Here is a 27,527-nt window from a genome sequence, read left to right as displayed (position 1 = left end):
GCCGGTCGGCTCCACAATCGATAGGGCTTTCGGTTAGGACAGGTAGAAGAAAAAGGACACCATGCTAGAAGGAGACTCGATGGTGGGGGAACCGGACTTCCGGTTGGCTCCAGAATTGAACGGGGGCTTCCAATTAGGAGCTTTGTGGCTCTTTGAGAGTTTAAGGTTGCCGACCCCCTGCTCTAGAATACTTTGGGTATTCCTGCCCTGAATAGAAAGCTGGACTAGAAGGCCTCCTTCCATCCCACAGATTCTCTGATACCATGGTCTGTTTTTTTCAATAGCAGCACTACTACCACTCCTGGGCAGAGAGACCTTCTGCTTGCCAATTTCGCCCACCCAAACATTCTGGTATAGCTAATAAACGGCCTTCGACACTCCAAGACCAACAAATGTAGGAATTCTGCTTAATAAGAACGAGTATGCTGAGATTTCAAGACTAATGAGAGGTCTCGTCTGTAAAGGCTACCAGGGAACAGTTAATTTACTAGTTGGCTAATGTTCTTCTCCTGAACGTCCTTTTAAAAAAAAAAACCCAAAGAAACCAAACCTTTCATAAATGATATATATTGGATTGTTGCCCAGTAAGGAAATATCAGTTATGAATAATGTTTCTACCTCCATCATTGTCAGCGTTTTAATATTCCTAATTACTTATAAAAGCTATGATATTTAAGGTAGGAAAATCCTCTAGCTTTAAATCTTTTAAAAAAAAAAAAGGATCCCACAATTATCCTTTTTCTAAATCATTTGATGCCGTTCATCAGTAGCTGTGCAGAAGTAGCAGACATGACTTGCATTTCTAGCTCTATTCAGATTTTATTTATATATTGATTGATTGGATTTATATATTTATTTTATATATTATTTATATCCTACTGTACATTTCAGGAGCTCAAGGCAATTTAGAAAAGACATTAGTCCCGGGATGAAATTCAGCAGGTTCTAACCACTTCTGGAAAACCAGCAGCGGAAATTTTGAGTAGTTCGAAGAACCGGCAAATACCACCTCAGGCTGGCCCCAGAGTGGGGTGGGAATGGAGATTTTGCAATATCCTTCCCCCAGAAGTGAAGTGGGAATGGGGATTTTGCAGTATCCTTCTCCCAGAAGTGGAGTGGGAATGGGGATTTTGCAGTATCCTTTTTCCAGGAGTGGGGTGGGAATGGAGATTTTGCCATATCCTTCCCCTGGAGTGGGTTGGGAATGGGGATTTTGCAATATCCTTCCCCTGCCACGCCCACCAGGCCACGCCCACAGAACTGGTAGAGGAAAATTTTGAATTACACCCCTGCCTTAGTCTTCCTGGCCATACCTCTTGTAAGAAAGGCTGAACTGAGTAAGAGTGCCTAAACCCTCCAGTGAATTTATCTGACTAATACTGGGGTCTCCCTGCTGCTATTCCAGCACCATCCACACTACACTTGATTGACTCTTTGGCTGAGAGGGACCAGTACAAAATCAACCAATGAGGTTCTGTAGGTAAGGAGGAACTAGAATTTGGATCTCCCTGTTCCTGGTCCAGGAACTTCATCACTAGCCATAATGGCTCCTGGGTTGAGAGCAAGTTGCTCCCCCAAGCGAATCTCTATGGTTGAGGAGAGTCTAGAATTTAAGTCTCCCTCCTTCAATACCTTCACCATCATCCTTCATTGGCTCTCTGGTTCTTTTTTTTTTAACCATGTGCGGAAGCTCTAGCGATGTGGGATCTACTGGAGAAGAAGGCATTGCCAAAGCTGCCTTTAACTGTCAAAGGATCCTTGGCTCTTCTCGTGGCTCCTTTCTACATCCTTTCCCCAGGACCATAGCACCATCATTAACCACCTGGCTTCTTATAAGCATTACTCTGAGCAGGTGGACCCCATATCTCATGCCCGAAGGGCCATTCGGAGAAATCTTCAGGCCAAAGCTTACTCAGATGGCCAAGCCGATTGACTTAATGCAGAGTGTCATACCTGGAAGCCATCTTTTAACTTTGAGCCTTCAGGCCTGCTACAAATTCTACTGTGGGAAAATGGGAGGTGGGGTTGTATGGAGTGAAGACGATACGTAGTCAAAATAACATTCTTTCCAGAAAGTCAAGGCCGTTGTGCCCTGCAGCTGTGCTGAGAAGAATGAGGAGACATCTTCTGTTCCGGAGGGTACCTGATTGGTTTGTGTGATGGACATGTGGGTGAAGGGCAAGGACTTGAACTTTCTTTTGGGTGAGAAAAACCCGGAAGCTCTCAGATTCAGATGTTTTCCCAGATGTGCCAATATAACATCTCTAATAAAAATTAGCTTTGAGGAAACTCAAGCCTCGGAGTTTGAATTTGTTGGGGGTGTGTTCTGTCCCTGTACCAAGCACACACCCAACCAGCCAGCCGAGGGTTAAATAAACTTTTCAAACACACAACGTCAGTGATAAGGAACTTGGCAGCAACTCCGTGACTGCCTGCCAAGGGCTTTTACTCCGATAATCCAGACAAAAAATACACACAGTTCGTAATTGAATCCACAGCAAAATAGGTGTTGTGTCCGAAGGTGCAAAGTGCTTCGCCAGAGATTAGCTTTGTCCGTCACAGAGTCTAAATGGCCACCACACTCTCTTATATAGCCTGTGGGGTGTGGTCCAGTGACTCAGCTTAATCCCTGGCACGCCTCCTCATCTGCTGCAAGCGTTTATCTCGCCTTCGTTGGTGTGGATCCAGGAACGACTTATCACCCTCATCGCTGTCATCGGAGACACCTGGCTCCTGGTCAATCTCCTCTCCCTCGGCAGACACCTGAGGCATTGCCAGAGAGGAGGCGCCTGGAGAGGGAGGCCTGGCCGTCTCCTCTCCTTCATGTTCGGAGCCTTCTTCCTCCGATAAGATAGGCTCGGAGGACGGAGCCACAACACGGTGTTACTTGGAACCCTGACACAGAGAAGATTACAGCTTCTCCTTGAGTTCCTGCCTGTTCATCACCAAAAGGGACTCCTGGATTTCCCCTCTATCTTAGTCCTGGGTTTGTGGCCATTTTATAATCCCCACCTTTGCACCACAAGGAAGAAGGCTGAAGAGTTGCACCAGTCAATTCTGTCTCCTCAATTCCTTACTATACTAACTCCAGGTTTTTTTCCCCCCTGCTAGGCTAAAAATCTTAAAATCTTATACACGAGGTAAAGACCCATTTCCTTCACGGGCAAAAATAAAATAAAATAAAGGATCACAAACAGAAGAGATGGTGATGAAAAGGGTCATTCAGAAGAACAAGACTTCTGGGCAATATTTCATAATCGTTTTTACAGGAGGCTTTTTAAAAGCTCTCTAATAATAGCGACTCAGTATTTCATGCAAACGTCCTTGTTCTTTCCAGCCTTCTTTTGAGCCTCTTTATTTTTGGGGGAAGGGGGTTCTTTTCTTAAGATCAGAAAATGTAATAACCTTAAGGTGTTGTTTGTTTTGGTTTTTGTTATGCAGACAGGGAGGCAGGGAGAATTCAGGTACTGCCCTGTAGCAAAAACCATGCGCCTTTCTCGCCAAAGTTCCCAGATTTGAGCCATGCCTGGAAAGGCAGCAGAGCATTACCCAGAAGTCTCTTGTCTTTCTTGCCTCGTTGGTGCATAGGTAGCCCTCGACTTACAACCACAATGGAGCCCAGAATTTATGTTGCTAAGTGAGAAATTTCTTAAGTGAGTTTTGCCCCGTTTTACGACTTTCCTTGCCACGTTTCTTAAGTGAATCACTCCATTTGTTAAGTTAGTAACACCGTTGTTAAGCAAACCTGGGTTCCCTATTGACTCTGCTTGTCCGAAGGTCGCAGAAGAGGGATCACATGACCCCCCCCCCCAGGACACTGCAACCGTCATAAATATGAGTCAGTTGTCAAGCATCCAAATGTACATCACATGACCATGGGTTTGCCACAATGGTCATAAGTGTGAAAAATGATCATAAGTCACTTTTTCCACTGCCATTGTAACTTCGAATGGTCACTAAGTGAACTGTTGTAAGTTGAGGACTAGTTGTACATTATTCCTTATGGGAAAAATGTATTTGGGACTCATCGTTTGTGGCACTCATTGCGCCTCCCAGAACCAATTTAGAATGAGTACCGAGATACCACTTTATTCCGTATTTTGTAAGTGTCCCTTTTCTTTTTTCCTTATGGTCATTTTGGATTCTCCCAGAAAAAGCTTCCACTGGCAATTCTCTTTTCTGCCTCCTCTGTCATCTCTATCTTAGTCCACCTGCACGACCACACTGGACGTGGAGAGGAGATGAGTCACGTAGCTTAAGATCCAGGTGGATCTTGACAGACTTGAACCCTGGGCCCTATCTAACAAAATGAAATTCATTGTAGAGAAAAGTAAAGTTAGACAAGAAAAACCAAAAGTACACAAATAGATTGGGTGAAACCAGGCTTAATGGCAGTAACTGTGAGAGGGATCTTGGAGTTTTAGTGGACAACCAATTAAATATGAGCCAGCAGCGGCAGCCAAAAAAGCCAATACAATCCTAAATTGCATTATAAGAGGGATACAATCAAGATCAAGGGAGGTACTGATACCACTCTATAAAGACCACACCTGTTCTGCCCCAGCTACGGACCTCAAAGAACACAGCACACACAAAGTTTGTACAAAACTTAATTTACAAAAATAACTCAGTCTTTTCCAAACAAAGGCTGTTAATAAACTTCCTTAACAGCCTACAAGAAAACAAAGATAAAGTAATCACAATCTTACTAAGGTTGGCAGAAAGCCAATTCACAGAGATCCAGATGCGAAGAAGAATGAACTTAAGTTGTTCCCTACAACTTGCTTCAGTCGGCGTTCCTCCTTAAATAGGCTAAGGGAGTGGCCAATTATCCCCAAGCCTTATTCTCGAGGAGACCTCCTCCTGAGGAGCCACTCCTGCCTTTTGGCAGCTCTGCGCACCCATGCATCGAGAAGAGGCTCCTCCTCTTCTTCCTCTTCACTTAAAGGAGCTTCTGGAGGTTTGGAAGGCCCTGGCTGAATCCCCGCCTCTGGCACCACATCTTCTCCAGCCTCCTCACTGTCCGACTCAAGCGCCAGCTGCACAGGCTGCTGGCGCAGCACCACACCAGCCTCCTCGCTGTCGGAATCAGCTACTAGCTGTACAGGCCGCTGACGGGCCACAACAACACCTAGAATCCTGCATCCAGTTTTGGTCAGCACATTGAACTGGAGCCATGACTTCAAACAACAAATCACCACCAAAGGTCAGAGCAGCATCTGGGGAGATCCTCATCCTTGTTGGAGGTACTTGTCAAAATTTCTGATCAATAGTGCAAATAGGAGGTAGTGAATTTAATAACTCTTTTTTCCCCCCTCCCATGGAACCGAGCTCTTCTAGCAGCGTTAACAAGCTTTGTTTCATTATAACAGTGACAGATACACCGCAGTTTGCATAACACACCACTGTTGACTTTGGATGCTGCACTAGACTTCTGCTTTAGCAAAAAAAAAAAAAAAGTCACAGAGCCAGCCAATATACAACTCACTTGCCAATTAGAAACGTGTTACATGAATTAGGACTTTTGCAAAAAAAAAAGAAGGATTTGAACGCAGCAGACAAACCTGATTCTTTCCATAGGAAACAGCCAAACGGCTGGCTGTGAATCAGACAATTTTACACACGGAGACACACACAAAGACACACACGCATGCAAACCTTTTCGCCATAAGGCCACATATTACAAGAAGCGAAACTTCAAAATAGCTCCTGCACAGTTCAGAGACCTTAAATAGGTCAGTGCTTCACCGTGGCTGTCACAGAATTGGACTCGGCCCAGGTAGAAGGTGTTTTAGAGGCTTGTGAGAGAGTTCCTGGAAAAAGGGATAATTCAGGCTGACGGGGAGAGGAGAAGAATAAGTGTCTCTGTGTGGGTCACCCAGGATCTTGGCACAGATATGAGCTAATGAGCACCTGTAGCCTCTTTGCCCAGCCACGCTGCATTTCACAATCATATCGACCACCAGAAAGAATTCCATATATCCCACCTAGAAAGCAGAACGGATCCCCGAGCAGGAAAGAGACCCAGGCTTTCTCTGCAGCGGCTCAGCCGCGAGCAAAGTGGTTTGGACACCGAGCAATGAATGACTAATAGCGGAGGGATGACATTTTAAAAAAACGACTTTGCAGAAAAAAAAGTATCTAAGAATAAAACCGTAAGAGAACCACAGCTTTCTTGGAACGATCCTTATCTCAAAATAGAAACGCGGCATTTTAAGGAAGGGATTTATCACGGAGAGCATCCACTTCGAAGGCAGCGCTTCCCCGGTTTGAAGCATAAGACAAACGCTTGGGGAAGGCAGGTTATTTCATAATTATGGGATGCCGAGGCAACTCCGCTCTTCGACTCACCGCTGGAGCAGTCTGGACCTCCCCATCCGGGTTCGCAGTGACAGGTGTCTGGAGACACACACCGTCCGTGAACGCATTCTTCAGTGCAGAGAGCTAGGGACAGAAAGAGAGACGTGTTACCTCAGTGTCACAGGCCAGAAAAGCTGGCATAATACCATGTTTTCCCCAAAATAAGACTCTGTCTTATATTCTTTTGAACCCTGAAATAAGCGCTTGGCCTTATTTTTGGGGAGGTCTTATTATTTTGGGGCACGTGGAGCAAGATGGGGCTCCTCTTGCTGTCTTACCTGATTTCCAGCTCTGTCTCCCTAACCCTAACCAGAGGAAATGGCGGAGACTGGCTGCGCATGGGCTTAAATATTTTCAGGGAGGGCTTATTTTCGGGGGGGCGCTTATTTTAGTGCATGCGTTCAAAAGCCTGATTGGGTTTATTATCCAGGGAGGTTTTATTTTCAGGGAAACAGGGTACGTGTATGCTGTTAATAAAATTTCAAGCAACCTCATTTGCTCTTTTTTTTAAAAAAAAATTCCCAGAATTTAAATCCAAATTTTAGCTGGAAGGCTAAAAATCCAGTAAGCCCTCACTGTCAATTCTGCTCAACAACTATAACATCGATTCCCATTGGAAAGCCAAATGGGTTGCTTAGCATCCAGTTATAGGAAGACACATCAATGAGCCAGTGGTGGGATTCAAATAATTTAACAACCGGTTCTCTGCCCTAATCATTTCTTCCAACAACCAGTTCACCAAACTGCTCAGAAAGTTAACAACCGGTTCTCCCAAAGTGGTGCAAACTGGCTGAATCCTACCACTGCAATGAGCCCACAAAAATGGTGACAAGCTTTGAACTACCACGTCAGCAATGGACAATCCTGGATAGGATTCTCCCCTCACATGGTGTCTCTGTATAAATGGGGCATAGCATCCTCCCCTCAATGTGACTGCAAGGCCCCACATCGAAGTGTAGATCACATCGTGACCGGCTGTAAACTGAGGGCATTTAGTGGTCCAAGATCTGATTATTATTTTTTTAATATAAACCAGCATTTCTCAGCCTTGGCAGTTTGAAGCTGTGTGGGCTTCAACGGCATAACTGGCTGGGGAATTCTGGGAGTTGAAGTCCACACATCTTCAAATTGCCCAGGTTGAGAAACACTGATATATAGACCATGTTGTGCTTCAATGGTTAGATGGCCTAGACCAGGGGTGTCAAACTCAAGTCCCGGGGGCCGGATGTGGCCCACGGGGTGCTTACACAGGGTGCTTAGATCTGGCCCAAGGGGCCATCCTGGAAACAGTGAAGAACTGGCCTGCAGTGCTTCTGCCGGTAAAAACAGAGCTCGGGAGGGCCACGTTGTCCATTTTTGCTGGCAGAGGGTTGCAGGAGGCCATCACAGCCAAAAACGGAGCTCAGGAGCCTGTTTATTCTGGCCGAGCACTCGAGTCACCATAGGCGCCCCTGAAATGAGTGACGTCAAGCTGGCCATGCCCCCCCTGGGTCCTCGAGGTCAAACGCAACCCTGATGCAGCCCTCAATGAAATCGAGTTTGACACCCCTGGCCTAGACATTGGTATCTGAACATAGATCTTTTTGACATTTATATTTTATTGCGTTTTATTAATCTAGGTGAAATGTTGATATATACAGTATATTGCAAGTCCATGTATGATATGCCATACGCTAAATAAATACATTCCCAGAAAAATGTAAAACACGCAGACATGCAACTTGATCTGACATGCAGAATATTCTGAGCCAAGGCACTTGGAGACACTCTGCTTGAAATTAATATTTTGGTCTCGACCATTTTTCACACTTATGACGGTTGCAGCATCCCCATAGTCACGTGATCAAAATCTAGACACTTGGCAACCGGCTCGTATTTATGACGATTTCAGTGTCTCAGGGTTAGTCCCTTTTTGTGACCTTCTGACAAGCAAAGTCAATGGGGAAGCCAAATTCAGTCAACAATCATGTGACTAATGGCAGTGATTCCCTTAACAACTGTGGCAAGAAAGGTCGCAAAATGGGGCAAAATTCACTTAACAATCATGTTGCTTAGAAATGGAAATTTTGGACTGAATTGTGGTCGCACGTTGTGGATTCCCCTGTATAGCTCTCCATCTCTGAGCACAACTCTGGGCAGCTCACACCAGGAGTACGAGAACCACAAAACAGAAACTGAAAATCAATTATGCTCCCTGGATGCCCCAACCACCACTCACAGGCCCCCACTTCCCTAGCCTCAGATTTAAACAAAAACCAGGTCTTGATGGCCCGGAAGACTAGAAGGGATGGGGAGAGGGGTGTCTGCCTGATCACTGGTGTATATATGTGTGTGTTTGCATGTGTGTGTATTTATGTGTACAACAGGAGTCCCTAACCACCCCACTGGTCCATGGACCGGCACTGGGCCATGGCATGCCAGCAACCAGACCACCAAACAAGCGAAGCCTCATCCATGGGATGCAGGCAACACACGAAACCATGCCCTCTTCGGTCCACGGAAAAACCTCTCTCCACGGAACCGGTCCCTGGTGCCCCAAAAGTTGGGGGCCACTGTTCTACAAGGTGGGGGGAGCCATGGAAAAGATTTCACATCCAAGATCAACTAGATGGTAAAATTTCAGAGAAGGGGTCCGGAGCATTGCTCACCCTTCTCAATCTAGTGGGAGAGGCAAATTTATTCATTCATTTATTTAAATTTTTATGCCACCCACTTCCCCTATAAGGTGACTCCAGAAACCCTCAGGGAGAGGTGGCCCCACAAATAATCTGGTCCTCTACCATATAGAGCAGTGATTGCGAACCTTTTCGGCACTCACACAGAATCGTCACATGCGTGTCCACGTGCTTATTGGGGCAGAGCTCCAGAAAAGCTGAACTTCCGGGTTCTAGTGCGCATGTGCGCCCAATGATCAGCTGGCTGGCACACATGCGCAGGCCGGTTTTCAGCACTGCCATGCACGCAAAGGGACCACACTCCAGAAAAGCCGAATCTCCGGGTTCTGGTGCGCATGCATACCCAACAATCAGCTGGCCGGAGCGCATGTACACATAGGTTTTTGGCACTGCCGCGTGCGTGAAGGACACCTGATTGTCACGCACACATGCTTGCCAGAAACCCAGAAGAGAAACAGGCAAGGCCGCATGTGCTGGGCGACATGGCTTCGTGTGCCACTTTGGGCACGCGTGCCATAGGTTCGCCATCATGGATATAGAGCATTAAGAGCAATAACTAGCTCCTTGAATTGCGAGCTTGTGCAGGTGTAACATGGAAGGTCCTAAGGTTGCCCAATTACAGTTTAGCACAGTGTTTCTCAACCTGGGCAATTTTAAGAGGGGTGGACTTCAACTCCCAATGCTGGCTGGGGAATTCTGGGAGTTGAAGTCCATCCCTCTTAAAATTGCCAAGTTGAGAAACACTGGTATAGCATGTTGCTGACATAAGCCCAGTGGCAAAATCAAAGCAAAAGCTGTGCAGAACCAGAAAGAATGATGCTTATTCATTTGAAAAATTTATATGCCACCCATTCCTCCTCAGGCTGTAGGCAGCCTACAAATTTTCATATACAATAAAAATCATTAAAAACCCAGCTTTAAAAAAAAAATCTATGCTACTTTGATTGATGACTGCCTCCCAGCCAAGCTAAGTCAGGCACAACTCACGAAATTAGCAAGTTGCAAGAACGGCTTCGGAAAACAGCACCAGAAAGGCAGAAAGTTTTCTTCTGATTGGGACAGAGCTGGAGGAAGTTAACTCTTGGCCTTTTCCTGCAAATCTCCCCCTACCCCCCACAAGTTCATGGTCCCAGAGCTTCCAATGCAAATTTCAGGAGGGGTGGGAGGCTCTTTGACATCAGGATGGCTGTAAAGGAAGGATTAAAACTTATGTACTTAAGACTGATGCAGTCCTAGGCTGCATCAACAGGGGAACAGTATCAAAATCGCAATAAAGTGTTAGTACCACTTTATAACATTTTGGTAAGGCTACATTTGGAAACGGCATCCAGTTCTCATCACCCCACTACAAAAAAGTTGCTGAGATCCTAAAAAGAGTACAGAGAAGCGCCACAAAAATGATTAGGGGACTGGAGGATAAAAAGTATGATGAACGGAGAGAGACCCAAGGTATAACTAAGAAGAAATTTCCCGATAGCGAGAACAATTAAATCAGAGAAACAGCTTCCCTCCAGGAGTTGTGAGTGGTCCATCACTAGAGGTCTTCAAGAAAAGCTACTTGTCCAGGATGCAGTAAGATTTCCTGCCTGAGCAGGGGGTTGGACTAGAAGACCTCCAAGGTTCCTTCCAAATTTTTTTTTCTATATTCTACATTCATCTATCAGGATATTAATCTGAATAAACTGCTATTTAGGTTTGAAACTTTATTCTTTCCATGTCCACTTTGATGACCAGACAAGAAAGAAAATTGTAGGAGTAAATTGGATTCCTTAGAAGGCAACTGTTGAGGGCGAAATTTGCAAAGGCTGACAAAATATCCATTTCTTGGGCACTCCCTCCTCTCTCTTTTAATGGAAGAAGGATGAAATGCAAATTCAAATCAGTGAGAAAAGACAGTTATCCCGTGTGTACATTTAATGGCTGGAATATGCCAGACAACAGCAGCTTGAATTCTGCTGTCAAATCCCCTGTGGTCTGTAACTCTTTTGAGTATTTAATTACTGGGTTTTTTTCTCCCCTGAGCATTTGGGAAGGTTCCCAGGCCTCTGTAATCCTAAGGATCTCTTGCAGGGACTGGAGGATTGTGAAAATAAAAGAAATATATCCCTGTTAAGGCATATGCAGACGTGAAGCAGGCGAAAGATAAATCAGAAGTTAAATTTACAAGAAGTTATACAGTACCTCTGTGTGGTGACCTTGGCTGGATGAATTGCCATTGTTCAATTGACCTCAACTTCCCTATTGGTAAAACAGTGTTTTCCCCATTTTTTCTGGAAGGGAATGAGCTCCCGAACAAGAGACGGCCATAAAGACATATTCGCTATTTAACTGATTAAATGTAGCAGTTGGAGGCCTGATAGATCAGCTCCAGCTTGTCCAGAAAGTTGTCAATATCAACAATTCCATTCTAGGTCATTGTTTTTTTCCCTGTTAGCACACATTTCTAGGTCCATCCGCAAAAGATGGGGAGCCTGTCCTGCTGTAAGCTTTCCTTTAATTAATTTTTCATTCTATTAGCATTCCACATAATAGGATACAGGGCTGATCCCCAAGGCGCTTCTCCTAATGTTCTTTCGCAAACGATCTCACCAGTTAATGGAACCGTAAAAATTGCTCGCCTCAAAACAGCCCAACCCCAAATAAAGACGCGTCACTCTTTACTCTCGGCCCCTGCCCTCTTCTGCAGGCCATCCGCCACCTCCCCCCACCCCCCTCTGCCCCAGAGGAGTAAATAAAACTCCCCCTCCCACATGCAGGCAAGGAGCTGTGGCGTTGCCTAGCAAAACCGGCCCTGCCTGTGCCAACCGCCAGCTCCCCACTTGCCCCTCATCACGCATGGGGTCACTTCTCCTGAACAATCCAGAACTTCACTGATTAGTATATTATTAGCATTCTTGGCATCCAGGAGTTGGTTGGAACCGGGTAATAAAAGGACTTACATCAAACTCCTGCCAAAATGCCAAAAGTTGGGAAGCAGATGCTTTTCCCAGGAGATGTTGGGCTGCGTTGAAGGCCATGAGGCCCCTCGTTCCTCCATGGGGAGTTTAAAGGAATTGGGGGAATATCGAGCAGTGGTTTATTAACCATTAAGCAGACTAAACACGTGCTTAGGGCACCCGGTCCAAAGGGGGCACCACATCGTTGAGAAAGGGGGGGAAAAAACCCAATGAAGATTTGTAGCAGCTTAGCTTCGTTTGTACAGGATGTAATAAAGGAGGGGGGCACCAAGATTTGTCAGTGCTTAGGGCACCCGTGAGCCTTAATCCGCCACTGATATCAAGGAATGGGGTCCTTCAATGCTTCTTTTTTGTTCCCTCTGCTATAAGTGCAAACACATTTTCCTAGAGAAACACTCTACTGGAAGGATCCATGGAGATTCTCAGGCATCCAGGTCATGGTTGTCCCAAAGGAGCTTTTTCAAGAGGGAACTGGACTTCGTTTTTCTTCGAAGATGTTTCGCTTCTCATCCAAGAAGCTTCTTCAGTTCTGACTGGATGGTGAGGAAGTTGTATTCCATTCCCCACCATCCAGTCAGAGCTGAAGAAGCTTCTTGGATGACAAGCGAAACGTCTTCCAAGAAAAAACAGAAAGGCCAATTGCCTCTTGAAAAAACCACCTTTGGCCTATTAGAATTAAACCATACAAAAGGCTGAGTGCCAAAGAATTGAGGCCTTTGAACTCTGGTGCTGGAGAAGACTCCTGTGAGTCCCTTGGACTGCAAGGCCAATAAACCGGTCAGTCCTAGAGGAGATCAACCCTGGCTGCTCTTCAGAAGGCCAGATCCTGAAGAGGAAACTCAAATCCTTTGGCCACCCAATGAGAAGGAAGGACTCATTGGAGAACAGCCTAATGCTGGCAACGATTGAGAGCAAAAGAAGAAGGGGATGACAGAAAACGAGGTGGCTGGGTGGAGTCACTGAAGCAGTCGGTGTGAGCTTAAATGGACTAGAGGACAGGAAGGCCTGGAGGAATGTTGCTCATGGGGTTGCGATGGGTCGGACATGACTTTGCAACTAACAACAACAACAAATTAGAATTAATCCAATGTATGATTACTAATCTAGTCATAACTAGATTATGTATGACTACATAATTAATCTAATGTATGACTACAGAAAAAAAAAATCTTGCTAGAAATTCTTTTGCTGGGACATCTATTTGTCCAGAATGGTACAGGTAGTCCTCGACTTACAACATTTAATGACTGTTCAAAGTTGCGACAGCACTGAAAAAAAAGTGATTTATGAGCATTTTCACACTTACGACCATTTCAGGATCCCCATGATCATGTGATCAAAATTCGGATGCTTGGCAACTGACTCATATTTATGACGGTTGCAGTGTCCCGGGGTCACGTGATCAGCTTTTGCGACCTTCTAACAAGCCAAGTCAGTGGAGAAGCCAGATTCCCTTAACAGCCGTGTTACTAATTTAACAACTGAATGATTCGCTTAACAACTGTGGCAAGAAAGGTTGTAAAATGGGGCAAAACTCACTTAGTCTTGCTTAGCAACAGAAATGTTAGGCTCAATTGTGATCATAAGTGGAGGACTACATGTATGGGCTCTCCTGCTCGATTAGGGGGTTGGACTAGAAGACCTCCAAGGTCCCTTCCAGATCTATTATTCTGATGTCCTGACGTTCTAATCCAGTTCCACCCTTTACTTTCTACCACGGCCACCCCCAGCCCCATCGGAGTCCTTTCAGCCCCAAAGACCATTAAAGCAGCTACTTAAAATAAAGCCGGTTCTGCAGAATTGCATGGAAGTCTCTAAACGGAGGACAGGCAACTGTAATTATTATTAACTGCTACTTATTACGAGGATAGAAATTAGCCATTAAGCATATGCTCGGTACACCTTCTGCAAATTAGCAGCCTCCATGCACGGTGGGCTATAATTTCCATCGCCCTCAGCTGGCAGGCCTCGCTGGGAATTCCAAGAGTGATTGTCCAATGCTTCAGGAGGCCATCCAACTGCAGACGGCTGGGATGGTACAGATGGCTGATACGATTTTAAAGGGCTTCCGATGCTGACTGTAATGAGAGCTGAAATCCATTCCAAACACTGGCAGATTTTTTTTTCCCCGTGGGAGGGTGGGGTGGGGGCGTTTTTTGCTCCAAACGGATACGTCACTTAGTTTTCTTATTTATATTTCGATTCCATCTTTCCATCACATGAAAGTTTGAGACAGCTTAAAATTGTGGGGCAGGGGTGGGTTCTAATTTTTTTTACTACTGGTTCTGTGGGCGTGGCTTATTTTGTGGGCGTGGCTTGGGAGGTAATGTGAATGGGTGGGCGTGGCCAACTTTTTTTTTTTTTACTTTTAAAAGCATTATTTTTACAACCTTAAGAGGTTGCAGAAAAAGATGCTTTTAGAAGCTTCTGACGATCAGGCAAATCTGCTGGGATCGCCAGAGGCTTTTAAAGGGATTTTTTTTCCCCTTTGCAGAAAAAATGTTTTCAGAAGCCTCTGAAGATCCCAGCCGCGATGAGCCGCGCGATCATCAGAGGATTTTTTTTAACTTTTAAAAGCATTTTTTTCAGCTGAAGAGGCTTTTAAAAGTAAAAAAAAAAAGGCCTCTGATGAGGTGGGCGGGGTAAGCGAGCGGCGACTGTGACGGGGACCGGTTCGGGGGCGTGGCCAGCCAATGTTATTACCGGTTCTCCGAACTACTACATTTTTTTATTACTGGTTCTTGCGAACCGGTGCGAACCGGGAGCAACCCACCACTGTTGTGGGGGAGAAGGGGTCCCTTTATTTTATCCCAGCAGCTGCAACTGTGTGTAGATTGGGCTGAAAAACTGGAGTGGCTCTACCTTGAACAGTTTCTAGGGCGAACCTGTCTGGTCCCAGGCCAGCTCAACACCTTAACCCAGGGAGGGCAAACCTTTTAGACACCGAGTGGCCAAACTGCACGTATGCATGCTCAAGCTGAAAGGTGTGCGTGCGTGCAAACGCGTGCATGGAGACATATGCGAACACGTACACATGCGGATATGCATGAATGTGTGCATATGCAGCAGAGACCCGAAGACCAGCTGGCCAGCGGGAGAAGGGGCATCCCAATACTGGCAGAGCAGCAAGAAGTAAGATCTTTTTCTTTAATGAGCTTCTGTTTCGTCGTTTGCAGGGAAACAGAAGCTCACGAAAGAATCACCACAGAGATCTAACCTAGGGTGATGGCACATTGTGCCAGCAAAGAGGGCTCTGTGTGCCACCTCTGGCACGTGTGCCATCGGTTTGCCACCACGGCCTTAACCGCTATACAGGTAGTCCTCAACTTACACCCATAACTGAGCCCTAAAATTCTGTTGCTAAATGAGGCAGTTGTTATGTAAGTTTTGTCCCACCTTACAACCTTTTTGCCACGGTTAAGCAAATTGCTGCAGTTGTTAAGTGAATCGTGTGGTCATTAAGCAAATCTGGCTTCCCCCGTTGACTTTGTTGGAAGCCGGCTGGGAAGGTTACAACTGGTGATCACATGACCCCAGAACCTTGCAAGCATCATAAATACATTCCAGTTGCCCAGGGTCTGAATTTTGATCATGTGACCATTGGTATGCTATAACGGTTGTAAGTGTGAAAATCGGTCATAAGCCCTTTTTTCCAGTGCTATTGTAACTTCAAATGGTCACTAAATGAATGGTTGTAAGTGGAGAACTATCTGTACTGTAATGGCTAGAAGGAATAACCTTGAGGAACAGGAGAAAGAGCCACAAGAAAGATACCAGCCAGATAAAAGAAATGTGAGTCTGGGCCCAAACTGTAACCTGGGAAAGCATCTAAAAAGCAAGACCTTTTCTTAGTTCTCATGAAGATAAAGGGAGGACGAGGAGAAGTACATTCAAACTTATAAGATTTTGTTGCTTAACATTTTAATAAAAATAGTATTGATACGCATTTCTTAGCACAGGAATTCTGGGAGTTGAAGTCCACGGTTTGTAAAGTTGCCATAGTGGCCCACCTGTATCGTAGACCAGAGGTCAGCAACCCACGGCTCTGGAGCCGCATATGGCTCTTTCATCCATCTACTGCGGCTCCCTGTTGCTGGTCGGTGCCACAATTTTGAGAGGAGTTTCCAATTGTGTGGGGGGGGGGAAGCATGGCGTGCCAGGAGGATACTCTATAACAGTGTTTTTCAATCTTGGTAGCTTGAAGATGGCTGGGGGATTCTGGGAGTTGAAGTCCACCCATCTTCAAGCTTCCAAGGTTGAGAAACACTGCTCTATAGCAAGGGGCAGGTAGTCTGGTCAGCTCCACAATTGATAGGGCTTTTGGTTAGGACAAGTAGAGGGAAAAGGACACCGCACTAGGAAGAGACTCTATGGTGGGGGAACCGGACTTCCGGTCAGCTCCAGAATTGAATGGGGGGGGCTTCCAGTTAGGACCATTGTGGCTCTTGGAGGGTCTAGGACGACCCCTGTCCTAGACTGTGTAAGAGGCAAGGACACAACTTTTGTCAGTACCCTGGAGAGCTCCCTGCTGAAAATTAGAAACCATCTAATGAGGAGAATACATTGAAGAATAATTATTAATAAGGGGTGAAAAAGAAAATGTTGGGCAATAATTAAAATGAAATGGAAAATTTTGAGATGTCTGTGTAAAAATTTAAGATCATGATAGGACAAATTGGGTCTAGAAAATGAGAAAAATAGAAAGAAATTTTGATTAATAAATTGAAATAAAAATTGAGTTGTATACATTTGGAAATTAAGATTCGTGGTGATAAAATTGTAAGGTAAATATATAGATTAATAGATTAGATTGTTTTTGTGTTTAATGTTGATGTTAAAAGGAGCAATGGAAAAAAAATTTAGATAGAGCAGTATTGAATTTTGATTTATAATTGAACTTATAATTGAATATAAAAATGAGCTTTGCTTTAGTAGGAGATTAAGATGTATGATGAGATAATAAAAATATTTAAATTAAGATGTTGGAATTTATGTTAAAATTGTTTGTTCTCATTTGTTAAACTAACATACTCATTTGTGACCGGACCAAGACTTCGTTTTTGAAAAAAAAAACTTTTTTTTTATGTTTATGTTGGAAAAATAAAAAATTTTTACAAAAAAAAAAAATTAGAAACCAGATTGCTTCATTTCTCAACTAAGACCAAAAACGGCATTTGTCCTTTGCTTGTAATTGAAATAATTTCCAGACTGGCTCCCATAGCTGTCCTGGAAGAGAAATGCAGGAAAAATCCCAATCCTGCCCCTATGATAGAATCCACAACCCAAGTTCTTCTGTATTACCGATTCTACAGGGACATCCGCCACCAGTAGAGCATCCCTCTTTTCATTTAAATTTCCAGCACACACTGATAGCTTTTATCTGCACTCTCTGTTTAAATAATCAAGACAAATCTATTTCTTTAAAAGGAGCACCATTTTTCTACTTTATGCGCAAGCTTTGCCCACAAATTGTTGCTAACAGGTCTTGCTGTTGGGAGCTAGCTTCCTGTCGTTCATTTGATTGATTGTGTTTGTATTGCCCAATGACCGAGATAAAGTTCTGTCTGTCTGACTGTCTGTCTGTCCAGAATGGCTGTTCCTAAGGCTGTGGAAGACTCAGCTTCTACATCGGAGCTGTCCAATAACAGAAGAACTACATCAATAGCTCTGAAGGTGCCTATGGAGATGTTTAAGGACTTCTCCAACATTGGGGTGGCTGTAGCTGATTCAAATCTGAGCCCTCGCTGGGTTCCTGACCTGAGAGATATAAGAGATTTTCTAAGGAGTCCACAAGTCTCCATCACACACGGAGGAGAATTGTGTGCATGTCCACCATTCTGCACCAATGGGCGTGCATTGTATATAAACCTGTCACAGGAGGAGAAGGAGGAGTTTTGCAATGCATTCTTATTAAAAACAACATTTTTTTTCCTCTTCAGCATCCAGGCAAAAACCAGGGCAAAAACCACAGAGGCTCAATCAATCTTACTAAATCAATAATGTTAATGCTGCAATATTTCCCTGTATTATTCCCAGCTTTTACTCTGCGCCACTCGACGGCCAACTTACCAAACCCCGCAACTCCAGACTGCCATTAGTCTTCTCAGAAAGGAATTACAAATCTCTTAGAACTGAGTAATGAAGTTCAAATATCAGCTGACTCAGCACAGGACGTGACCCATGAATTTGTATTCTGGGAGCTAGTTCAACATGCTTTCTTTCCTACCACTCTTTTAGACTTCCCAGGAAAGTTTTTCCAGACATTACACTTTCTGTAGGAAGAAAGGTTTACATTTCCCAGGGCATAAATTCAGTCTGGCTTTGCAACACCTTCCCTATGTTTAGTCTCATGGTTTAATGGAAAGAAGGACTAGGGGTGACACAATAGCTGTGTTCCAATATCTAAGAGATTGCCACAAAATAGAGGGGGTCAACCTATGGTATTTCCCAAAGCACCTGAGGGCAGGACAAGAAACAATGGATGGAAACTAATCAAGGAGAGAAGCAACTTGGAACTAAGGAGAAATTTCCTGACAGTTAGAAAGAACAATTATGCAGTAGGATTAAGCCTTCAGAAGTTGTGAATGCTCCAACACTGGAAGTTTTTAAGAAGAGATTGGACAAGCATTTGTCTGAAATTGTATAGGGTTTCCTGCCTGAGCAGCGGGTTGGAGTAGAAGACCTCCAAGGTGCCTTCCAGAGTTGGATTTCAGCAGGTTCTGACCAATTCTGGAGAACCGGTAGCGGAAATTTTGAGTAGTTCGGAGAACCGGTAGTAAAAATTTTGACTGGTCCCGCCCCCATCTATTCTCTGCCTCCCGAGTCCCAGCTGATCGGGAGGGAATGGGGATTTTGCAGTAACCTTCCCCTGGAGTGGGGTGGGAATGGAGATTTTACAGTATCCTTTCCCTGCCACACCCACCAAGCCACGCCATGCCATGCCCACCAAGCCACACCCACAGAACCAGTAGTAAAAAATTTTGAAACCCACCACTGGTGCCTTCCAACTCTGTTATTCTGTTACCCTTGCCATGCTGTGCAAGAAAACTAGAAATCCAAATGAAGACAATATCTGTAGCTCAGGGCTGAAGTGTGGAATGTGTGCAAACAGACAACCCAGAGCAAAGTGCACCATCGACTCCACTCTGTGCTGGGTTGTTCGCCTGCAGAATTCGTGACCCAAATAGGTAACGTCATCAGTGCTCCATCACCATCAACACCACCATAATCAGGGCACTGTTGCTGTTACCTATATTGGGTCATGAAACCTTCCATCACTGGAAGGTTTCAAAAATAGAGTGGACAAACCATTTTACCTGGATGGTATAAGGTCTCCTGCCTTGAGCAGAGAGTTAGACTAGAAGACCTCCAAGGTCCTTTCCAGTCCTATGATTCTATATTCTCTATTCTATGCAAGAAGACAACCAAGCTCCGAGAGCACCAACGTGTCAGGGTTTATTTATTTATTTATTGGTTCGATTTATATGCCGCCCTTCTCCGGAGACTCAGGGGGGCTTACAATGCGTTAAGCAATAGCCTTCATCCTTTTGTATATACCTGCTTAGTAGGGCTTTCAGTCCCCTCTAAGTGGTGTTCTTTTTTATACAAAGTCAGCTTATTGCCCCCACAATCCGGGTCCTCATTTTATCTACCTCGGAAGGATGGAAGGCTGAGTCAACCTTGAGCCTGGTGAGATTTGAACCCGCAGTAATTGCAGGCAGCTGGCAGCTAAGTGTTACTTAACAGCACTTTAGTCCACTGCACCACCAAGGCTCTTCCAAATAACACCCCCAACGAAAGAAGACTCAGAGGCTCGAAGTTCCTCAAAGTTCCATTTTATTAAAAATGTCATAGTGGCACATCTGGGAAAAGCTGAATCTGAAAGCTTCCGGGTTTCCCCCCCCCCCCCCAAAGGAAAGTCCAAGTCCCTGTCCCAGCACCCACATGTCCTTCACACAGTCCAATCAATGCACCATCCCAACTGGAGATGCTTCCCAATCACACCACTCCAGGTGCAGGGCAGGATGTCCTTGACTCTCTGAGAAAAGAATGTTATTTTGACTATATATCACCCATGCTCTATACAACCCCCCTCCCAGTTTCCCACAGTATTAAATGTGGCAGCCCTGAAGATCCAAAGTAAAAGATGGCTTCCAGGACTGACACAAGGACTCCACAACTTGAAATCTATTTTTTTTTAAAAAAAATAAAAAATAGGCCCTATCTGGATCTCAATTAAAATATATATAAATATATCCTAATCACAACTATATTCTCAAGTCTTCCATCAAGCCAAAGTTCAACATCCATTTCTCCATCTAGATTTTGCCCATCTTGCTCAGGGTTGCTTGATAATGAGGGTCACATTTTAATGATTATTTTTAGCAGTCGTAAGATGCAAGAAGTAAAGTCACAACATTAAGATTTTATGAAAGTAGGTTGTCCAAGCTTCTTCTTTGCTTGTAACCGCCCCTCCCCCCACCTCTGCTGCCCATAGTTTAGAAGAGGGGTGTCAAACTCGCAATGACACACTGTCGTAACCTGACATATTGCAACTTTTTCCCATTTGCTACTATATTCGCTATTATTATATTCCCATTACAGACCCCTCACATCCTGGACATAAACTGTTTCCCACCCTCAAAACGACGCTATAGAGCACTGCACACCAGAACAACTAGACACAAGAACAGTTTTTTCCCGAACGCCATCACTCTGCTAAACAAATAATTCCCTCAACACTGTCAAACTATTCACTAAGTCTTCACTACTATTAATCTTCTCATCATTCCCTCCACCCATCTCCTCCCACTTATGACTGTATGACTGTAACTTTGTTGCTGGTATCCTTAAGATTTATATTGACTGTTTCCCTATGACTATCATTAAGTGTTGTACCTTATGATTCTTGACGAATGTATCTTTTCTTTTATGTACACTGAGAGCGTATGCACCAAAGACAAATTCCTTGTGTGTCCAATCACACTTGGCCAATAAAGATTTCTATTCTATTCTATTCTATTCTATTCTATTCTATTCTATTCTATTCTATTCTATTCTATTCTATTCTATTCTATTCTATTCTATTCTATTCCATCCCATCCCATCCCATCCCATCCCATCCCATCCCATCCCATATTTTCTATTCTATTCTATTCTATTCTATTCTATTCTATTCTATTCTATTCTATTCTATTCCATTCCATTCCATTCCATTCCATCTTTTCTATTCTATTCTATTCTATTCTATTCTATTCTATTCTATTCTATTCTATTCTATTCTATTCCATCCCATCCCATCCCATCCCATCCCATCCCATCCCATCCCATCCCATCCCATCCCATCCCATATTTTCTATTCTATTCTATTCTATTCTATTCTATTCTATTCTATTCTATTCTATTCTATTCTATTCTATTCTATTCTATTCCATTCCATTCCATTCCATCTTTTCTATTCTATTCTATTCTATTCTATTCTATTCTATTCTATTCTATTCTATTCTATTCTATTCTATTCTATTCTAAACTGGGAGTGAGCGTGAGAAGCGTGTGACCCATCTGTTTGACAACCATGGTTTAGAAGCAGCTGACTGCACTTTCTTTCTTTTGTTTCCTTGTGGAAATTAGTAGGAAATGCATCAAAATTCAGACTCTTGGCAACTAGTTCATATTTATGACGGCTGCAATGTCCTGGGGTCATGTGATCACCTTTTGAAACCTTCTGACCAGCAATATCAATGGAGAAATTAACTTAACAACAGTGTTACTCACTTAATAACTGCATTGCTTCGCTTAACAACTGTGGTAAGAAAGGCCCTAAACTAGAGCCAAGCTCATTTAACAACTGTCTACTCTACTTAGCAGCAGAAATTTTGGGCTCCGTTGTGGTCGTAAGTGGTAGTTGCAGTTCCACCCAGCTTGGAGGGGGGGGCGATGGGGCACAATATTTCAAAAGGTTTGCCTTTGTTCACACCTTGCAGCAATTAGCCAAGGATTCAGACATAAAGGTTTACAGCTTTGACAAGGAACTGCTATCAGTCACCAAATGTGAGACTTTCTGCTTGCAATATCGAACTATGTAAGCCGCAGCTTATCTACCCACAGCATGCTTTGACTTTGCACAACGTACCAGTGTTTAAACACGTTGTGCGAATCAGGCCATCGCCTTAACCCACAATATGAGGGCACAGTGTGTTGTGTAGACATGGCAGCTCTGCATATCTATACGTGGGGTTAGCATGTCTTGCAAACTCATATACCAAATACAAAAAGGACATATAGTGTCATGGTTCATTTCAAAGACTACTGAAATCACCCCCCCCCCCGCCTCAACCGGCAGGGGTGATTAAATGCTATCGGTGTGGACAACCGGGACATCGAGCTTCTGAGTGCCTGGCCCCAGCCCCAGTTCCACAACAACGTCCTGCCACAGCTATAAGAGGCAGGAGGGCTCCAAGAAAAGCCCCAGACACCAGCCGATTTGCCAGACAAGCCCCTCCCCACTGAAGAGAGCGAGGATCCTCCGGCTACAGAAGCCCCTCCTGTTCTGCCCCAGCTCTGGATTCCCGAGGATATTGACACACGCCAACGGTCCTTATCAAATTTATTAAGTAGCAAGAATAAACCAAAGTCCAGCAAAGGTTGGCAACCAGCCCAGAAAACAAGATACGATAAGACTTTTCCAAAAATGCTCTGATGATAATTACAAGTTGTTTCCAGCAAGAAACTTACTAAAGGCGTGTGACTTAAATAGGCTAAGGGAGTGGCCAATTATCCTCAAGCCCTACTCTCGAGTAGACCTCCTCCTCCTGAGTAGCCACTCCTGCCTTTTGGCAGCCCTGCGTGCTCGAGCATTGAGGAGAGGCTCCTCCACTTCACTCTCTCCACTTGAAGGAGCCTCTGGAGGTTCTGAAGGCCCTGGCTGAGTCTCTGCCTCTGGCACCACATCCTCTCCAGCCTCCTTGCTGTCTGACGTGAGCGCTGGCTGTGCCGGCTGCTGGTGTGACACACCAGCCTCCTTGTTGTCGGGATCAGCCACGATCGCGCAGGCCACTGGCAGGCCACAACACCTCTTGGCGAAACTAGCAAAGATGAAGACCCGATGGTGAGTGCACCCATCCCCCACTTTTGAATTAAAGTGAAACTGGTGGTGCCAGAAACAGGGAAGCAAGGAGAACTGCCAGCATGGCTGTATGGCTTCTTAACTGCCATACAGAGTTTCGGGGCATTTTCCCTTATTGTTCTTCACCTATAGACAGAATCTTGCCAAACTAAAGAAACAAGCTACTTGCAACTTTAAAGATATCCTCTGAGAATCGCTAAGTAGGAGCTGCCTTAACTTTCTTCCTCCCAACCAAACTATCTAACCTTTGCCATCTCTTGGTCCTCTGGAATGTCGCCCCTCCCTCCCTCCCTCCCTCCCTCCCTCCCTTCCTCCTGGAAATCCAGACCACATTCCACAACACACATTAAACTGTAATTTTTTTGGTTGAACAAAGCCCCATCGGTTGTTTTGATAGAATTCAATCGATGACACAGCTGTATTAATATCACTTCTGATTTTGGGCACCATACTATTATATTTATATACTTATTTGTACCCTATGACTATCATTAAGTGTTGTACCTTATGATTCTTGTTGAACGTATCTTTTCTTTTATGTACACTGAGAGCATATGCACCAAGACAAATTCCTTGTGTGTCCAATCACACTTGTCCAATAAAAAAAAAATCTATTCTATTCTATTCTACTACAAAAAAGATGTTGAGACTTTGAAAAATGTTCAGAGAAGAGTAACTAAGATGATCAAAGGCCTGGAGAATACACCGTATGAAGAACTGTTGCAGAATTTAGGTTTGGCTAGTCTAAAGAAAAGAAGAATTAGGGGGGACATGATAGCAGTATTCCAGGATTTGACGGGCTGCCACAAAGAAGAGGGGGTCAAATTATTCTCCAAAGCACCGAAGGGCAGGACAAGAAACAATGGATGGAAACTAATCAAGGAAACTAATCAAGGGCCTTGGTAGTACAGTGGTCTAAAGCACCCTGTTATTAACACAGCTGCCTGCAATTACTGCAGGTTCGAATCTTACCAGGCTCAAGGTTGACTCAGCCTTCCATCCTTTCTAAGGTAGGTAAATTGAGGACCCAGTTTGTGGGGGCAATCAGATGACTTTGTATAAATATACCAAAGTATGAAGGCTATTGCTTAACGCATTGTAAGCCGCCCTCAGTCTCCGGAGAAGGGCGGCATATAAATCAAATAAAAAAAAAAAGGAGAGAAGCAACCTGGAATTAAGGAGAAACTTCCTAACAATGAGGACAATCAACCAGTGGAACAGAAGTTGCCTTCAGAAATCATGGGGGCTGCATCACTGGAGGTTTTTAAGAAGAGACTAGACCAGTGATGGCAAACCTTTTAGAGACCGTGTGCCCAAACTGCAACCTAAAACCCACTTATTTATTGCAAAGTGCCAACATTTTAACCTGAATAATGAGGTTTTACTACCTAAAATAATGATAAGCAAGGCAGAGTTCAGCTAATTGTTCTAAGAAAAACGTGATAAATGCATTTTTATGCCCCTTCATTTTTTTCTGCTTTTGAAATATTACCTTTAGCAACAATATCATTTCTCTCTTTCTTTCTCTCTCTCTTTCCCTCCGCCCCCTCTTTCTCTCTCTTTCCCTCCCCCCTCTTTCTCTCTGTCTCTTCCCCTCCCTCTCTCTTTCTTTCTCTCTCTTTCCCTCCCCCCTCTTTCTCTCTGTCTCTTCCCCTCCCTCTCTCTTTCTTTCTCTCTCTCTTTCCCTCCCCCCTCTTTCTCTCTGTCTCTTCCCCTCCCTCTCTCTTTCTTTCTCTCTCTCTTTCCCTCCCCCCCTCTCTTTCTCTCTGTCTCTTCCCCTCCCTCTCTCTCTTCCTCTTTTCCCCTTGTGGGAGAAACGCAATGAAGCTGGGCTGGGGCGACAGCGCACCTGCCCATAGAGAGGCCACCTCTGAGTGCCACCACTCAGGTTTGCCACCACTGGACTAGACAGTCACTTATCTGAAGTGGTAGAGGTTCTCCTGCTTGAGCAGGGGGCTGGACTAGAAAACCTCCAAGGTCCCTTCCAGCTCTCATTCTCTTCTATTGCTACAAACATGTAATTTTTTCGGATCCACCTCCAAATCTCCCTCCTAACTTGGGTGTTGTCAAGTTGTGCTATTTGGGCCTGACGACACCATTACAGATACAAGCCACTTAACCCATGGATTCTCAAGAACAGCATTCTCTAACTCGGGGGGGGGGGTCATTTCCCCACATAATGTCTGCCCCGTCTCTAAATCTAGCAGCTGCCAAGCAGAGGTGGGTTTCAGCAGGTTCTGACCAGTTTTGGAGAACCGGTAGTGGAAATTTTGAGTAGTTCGGAGAACCGGTAGTAAAAATTCTGACTGGCCCTGCCCCCATCTATTCTCTGCCTCCCGAGTCCCAGCTGATCGGGAGGAAATGGGGATTTTGCAGTAACCTTCCCCTGGAGTGGGGTGGGAATGGAGATTTTACAGTATCCTTCCCCTGCCATGCCCATCAAGCCACGCCCACCAAGCCATGCCACACCCACCCATCCACACCCACAGAACCGGTAGTAAAAAGTTTTGAAATCCACCACTGCTGCCAAGCCTCAAGCACGGAAGGAATTCAGAATAACAACCCAGCCTCTTGTGCAGTGTCTGTAATGCTCATCCGGGATAAATACAGAATCTTGGAAAATTGGAAACCGGTTTGTCATGACTTCTTGTAATGGCAATAAGCATACCTTGAGGAACAGGGTGAAGAGCTCCTGCCAAAATAACTAATAAAAGAAACCTGAATACGGGGCAGAAATGTAATATGAGAAAGTGCTTCAGACGTGACTCTCCCCATATCTTATAAAGATATAGGAAGGAAGGGAGGAAGTGCATTCGCTTGCAAGAGTCTGTTACTTTAATAGTAATAAAATTAGTATTAGCATTTGTAACTCTGGCTTCCTAGTATGGTTTAGCTTGAAGGGCTGACATCAATCATGCAATTTATTGCAAATAAACTGATCATCAACTGATTTATTGCAAATTATGCCTACGAGCAGGAATCTTCTCAAATAACTAGGTTAGCATCTGCTTGGAGTTAGATAAGAGTTCATGGAATTTGAGGGCGGTGGTTTGACTTAACTCACTTGTGGCTACATAGGGATTCTAGGCTGACCCCTCTTTTGACTCCACCCCAGATTCTGTCACTCTGCTCTGTCCCCGTCTCACACACACACACCAGCAGTCGACCAAGAGTTAAAATAAACCAGCAGACAAGAATTTCCTTTGATAACAGAATTGGCAGCAACCCAGTGGCTGCTTGCCAATAGTTTTTACTTACAAAGGGAAGGTTATCTCCTCCGAAAACATCAAAGTAAGTCCACAAAAGCCAAAGAATAGTCAAGTCCAGTCCAAGAATCCATCCAAGCAGAGCATATAACAAAGTTCCAGAAATGCAGAATGACTTGCTAGCTTTCAGTTTTGTCCATCACAAAGCCTGAATGGCCACCACACCCCCTTTTATCCCCTGTGGGGTGTGGTCCAGTGACTCAGCTTAATCTCTGGCACGCCTCCTTCTCTGCTGCGCGCGCTTGTCTTTCCGATGCTGTCAGGGATCCAGCCAAGACTTATCTCCGCCGCTGTCTAACTGCGGCTGCTCAGAAGTGCCTGGCTCCTGGCCTATCTCTTCTCCTTCAGAAGACACCTGAGGCATTGCCAGAGAGGAGGGTCCTGGAGAGGGAGGCCTTGCAAACTCCTATCCTTCACTTTCGGAGTCTTCTCCCTCCGATAAGACGGGCTGCGGGGTCGGAGTCACAACACACTCCTCCTACAGGCTCAGCATGAAATGCTTTCTCAAATTACATTTATACTCAGATATTTCTTACCTGACCACTGTCTTGGCTGTGGTTCTTCTTCCTGTTCCTCAGGATTATTCCTACATTCCATTAAAGTTCCTTAAAATGGACTCTCTTTGAATGACTTAAAATATATATTTCCCCCCCCAGGGTTCTTACCACCTGAGCTGAATTGCTGTTTAAAAAATAAGCAAACAATACAACCCCCACTCCTTCTATCTCTTGACCCTTCTCCCTTTTATTTATTTATTTATTTATTTATTTATTTATTTATTTATTTATTTATTTATTTATTTATTTATTTAAATTTCTATACCGCCCTTCTCCAATTAGGACTCAGGGCGGTTCTTTCCCAGCCTCCCTGCAATCTCTCCTAGCAGCCTTTAGATCTGTAGGGACTGCATTTCCCAGAATTCCCCAGCTTCTGGCAAGGGGAATTGCCAAGGATTGGCAAGGAATTCTGGGAGTTGCAAATTCAACAAGGCTCTTTAGGTAGGCTGATGATGGCCAGCAACTTGTTCCAGAATACAGGAAATGGTGTTTTGGGGATGCAAGGCTTAAGCAACTGCTGTTTTTAAAATAGAGCACAGCAGAGCTGGAGAAGTTGTTGCTGACAGCAATCCCCAGGGAAAACTATT

At 44.5% G+C, this 27,527-nt stretch overlaps 1 protein-coding gene across 4 annotated transcripts in view; it reads right to left on the bottom strand.

The window, feature by feature from the left end:
- MEGF11 (multiple EGF like domains 11) overlaps positions 1-27,527 on the bottom strand; it is a 726,402-nt gene that overhangs the window by 453,795 nt on the left and 245,080 nt on the right. For all 4 annotated transcript variants that reach the window (XR_015729726.1, XM_060694754.2, XM_087877753.1 and 1 more), the window contains exon 6: positions 6,352-6,444. Coding sequence is in view for 3 of the 4 variants with exons in the window: in XM_060694754.2 (XP_060550737.1) it covers positions 6,352-6,444 (93 nt within the window). In the remaining variant the exon portion in view is untranslated. The remainder of the gene's footprint in view (positions 1-6,351; positions 6,445-27,527) is intronic.

This window comes from Pantherophis guttatus, chromosome 13 (assembly GCF_059756535.1).
Source record: "Pantherophis guttatus breed Tessera chromosome 13, ASM5975653v1, whole genome shotgun sequence".
NCBI classification, from domain to species: Eukaryota; Metazoa; Chordata; class Lepidosauria; order Squamata; family Colubridae; genus Pantherophis; species Pantherophis guttatus.
The sequence above is the reverse complement of the archived record's forward strand: the minus strand, read 5'-3'. Positions and strand labels throughout refer to the sequence as shown.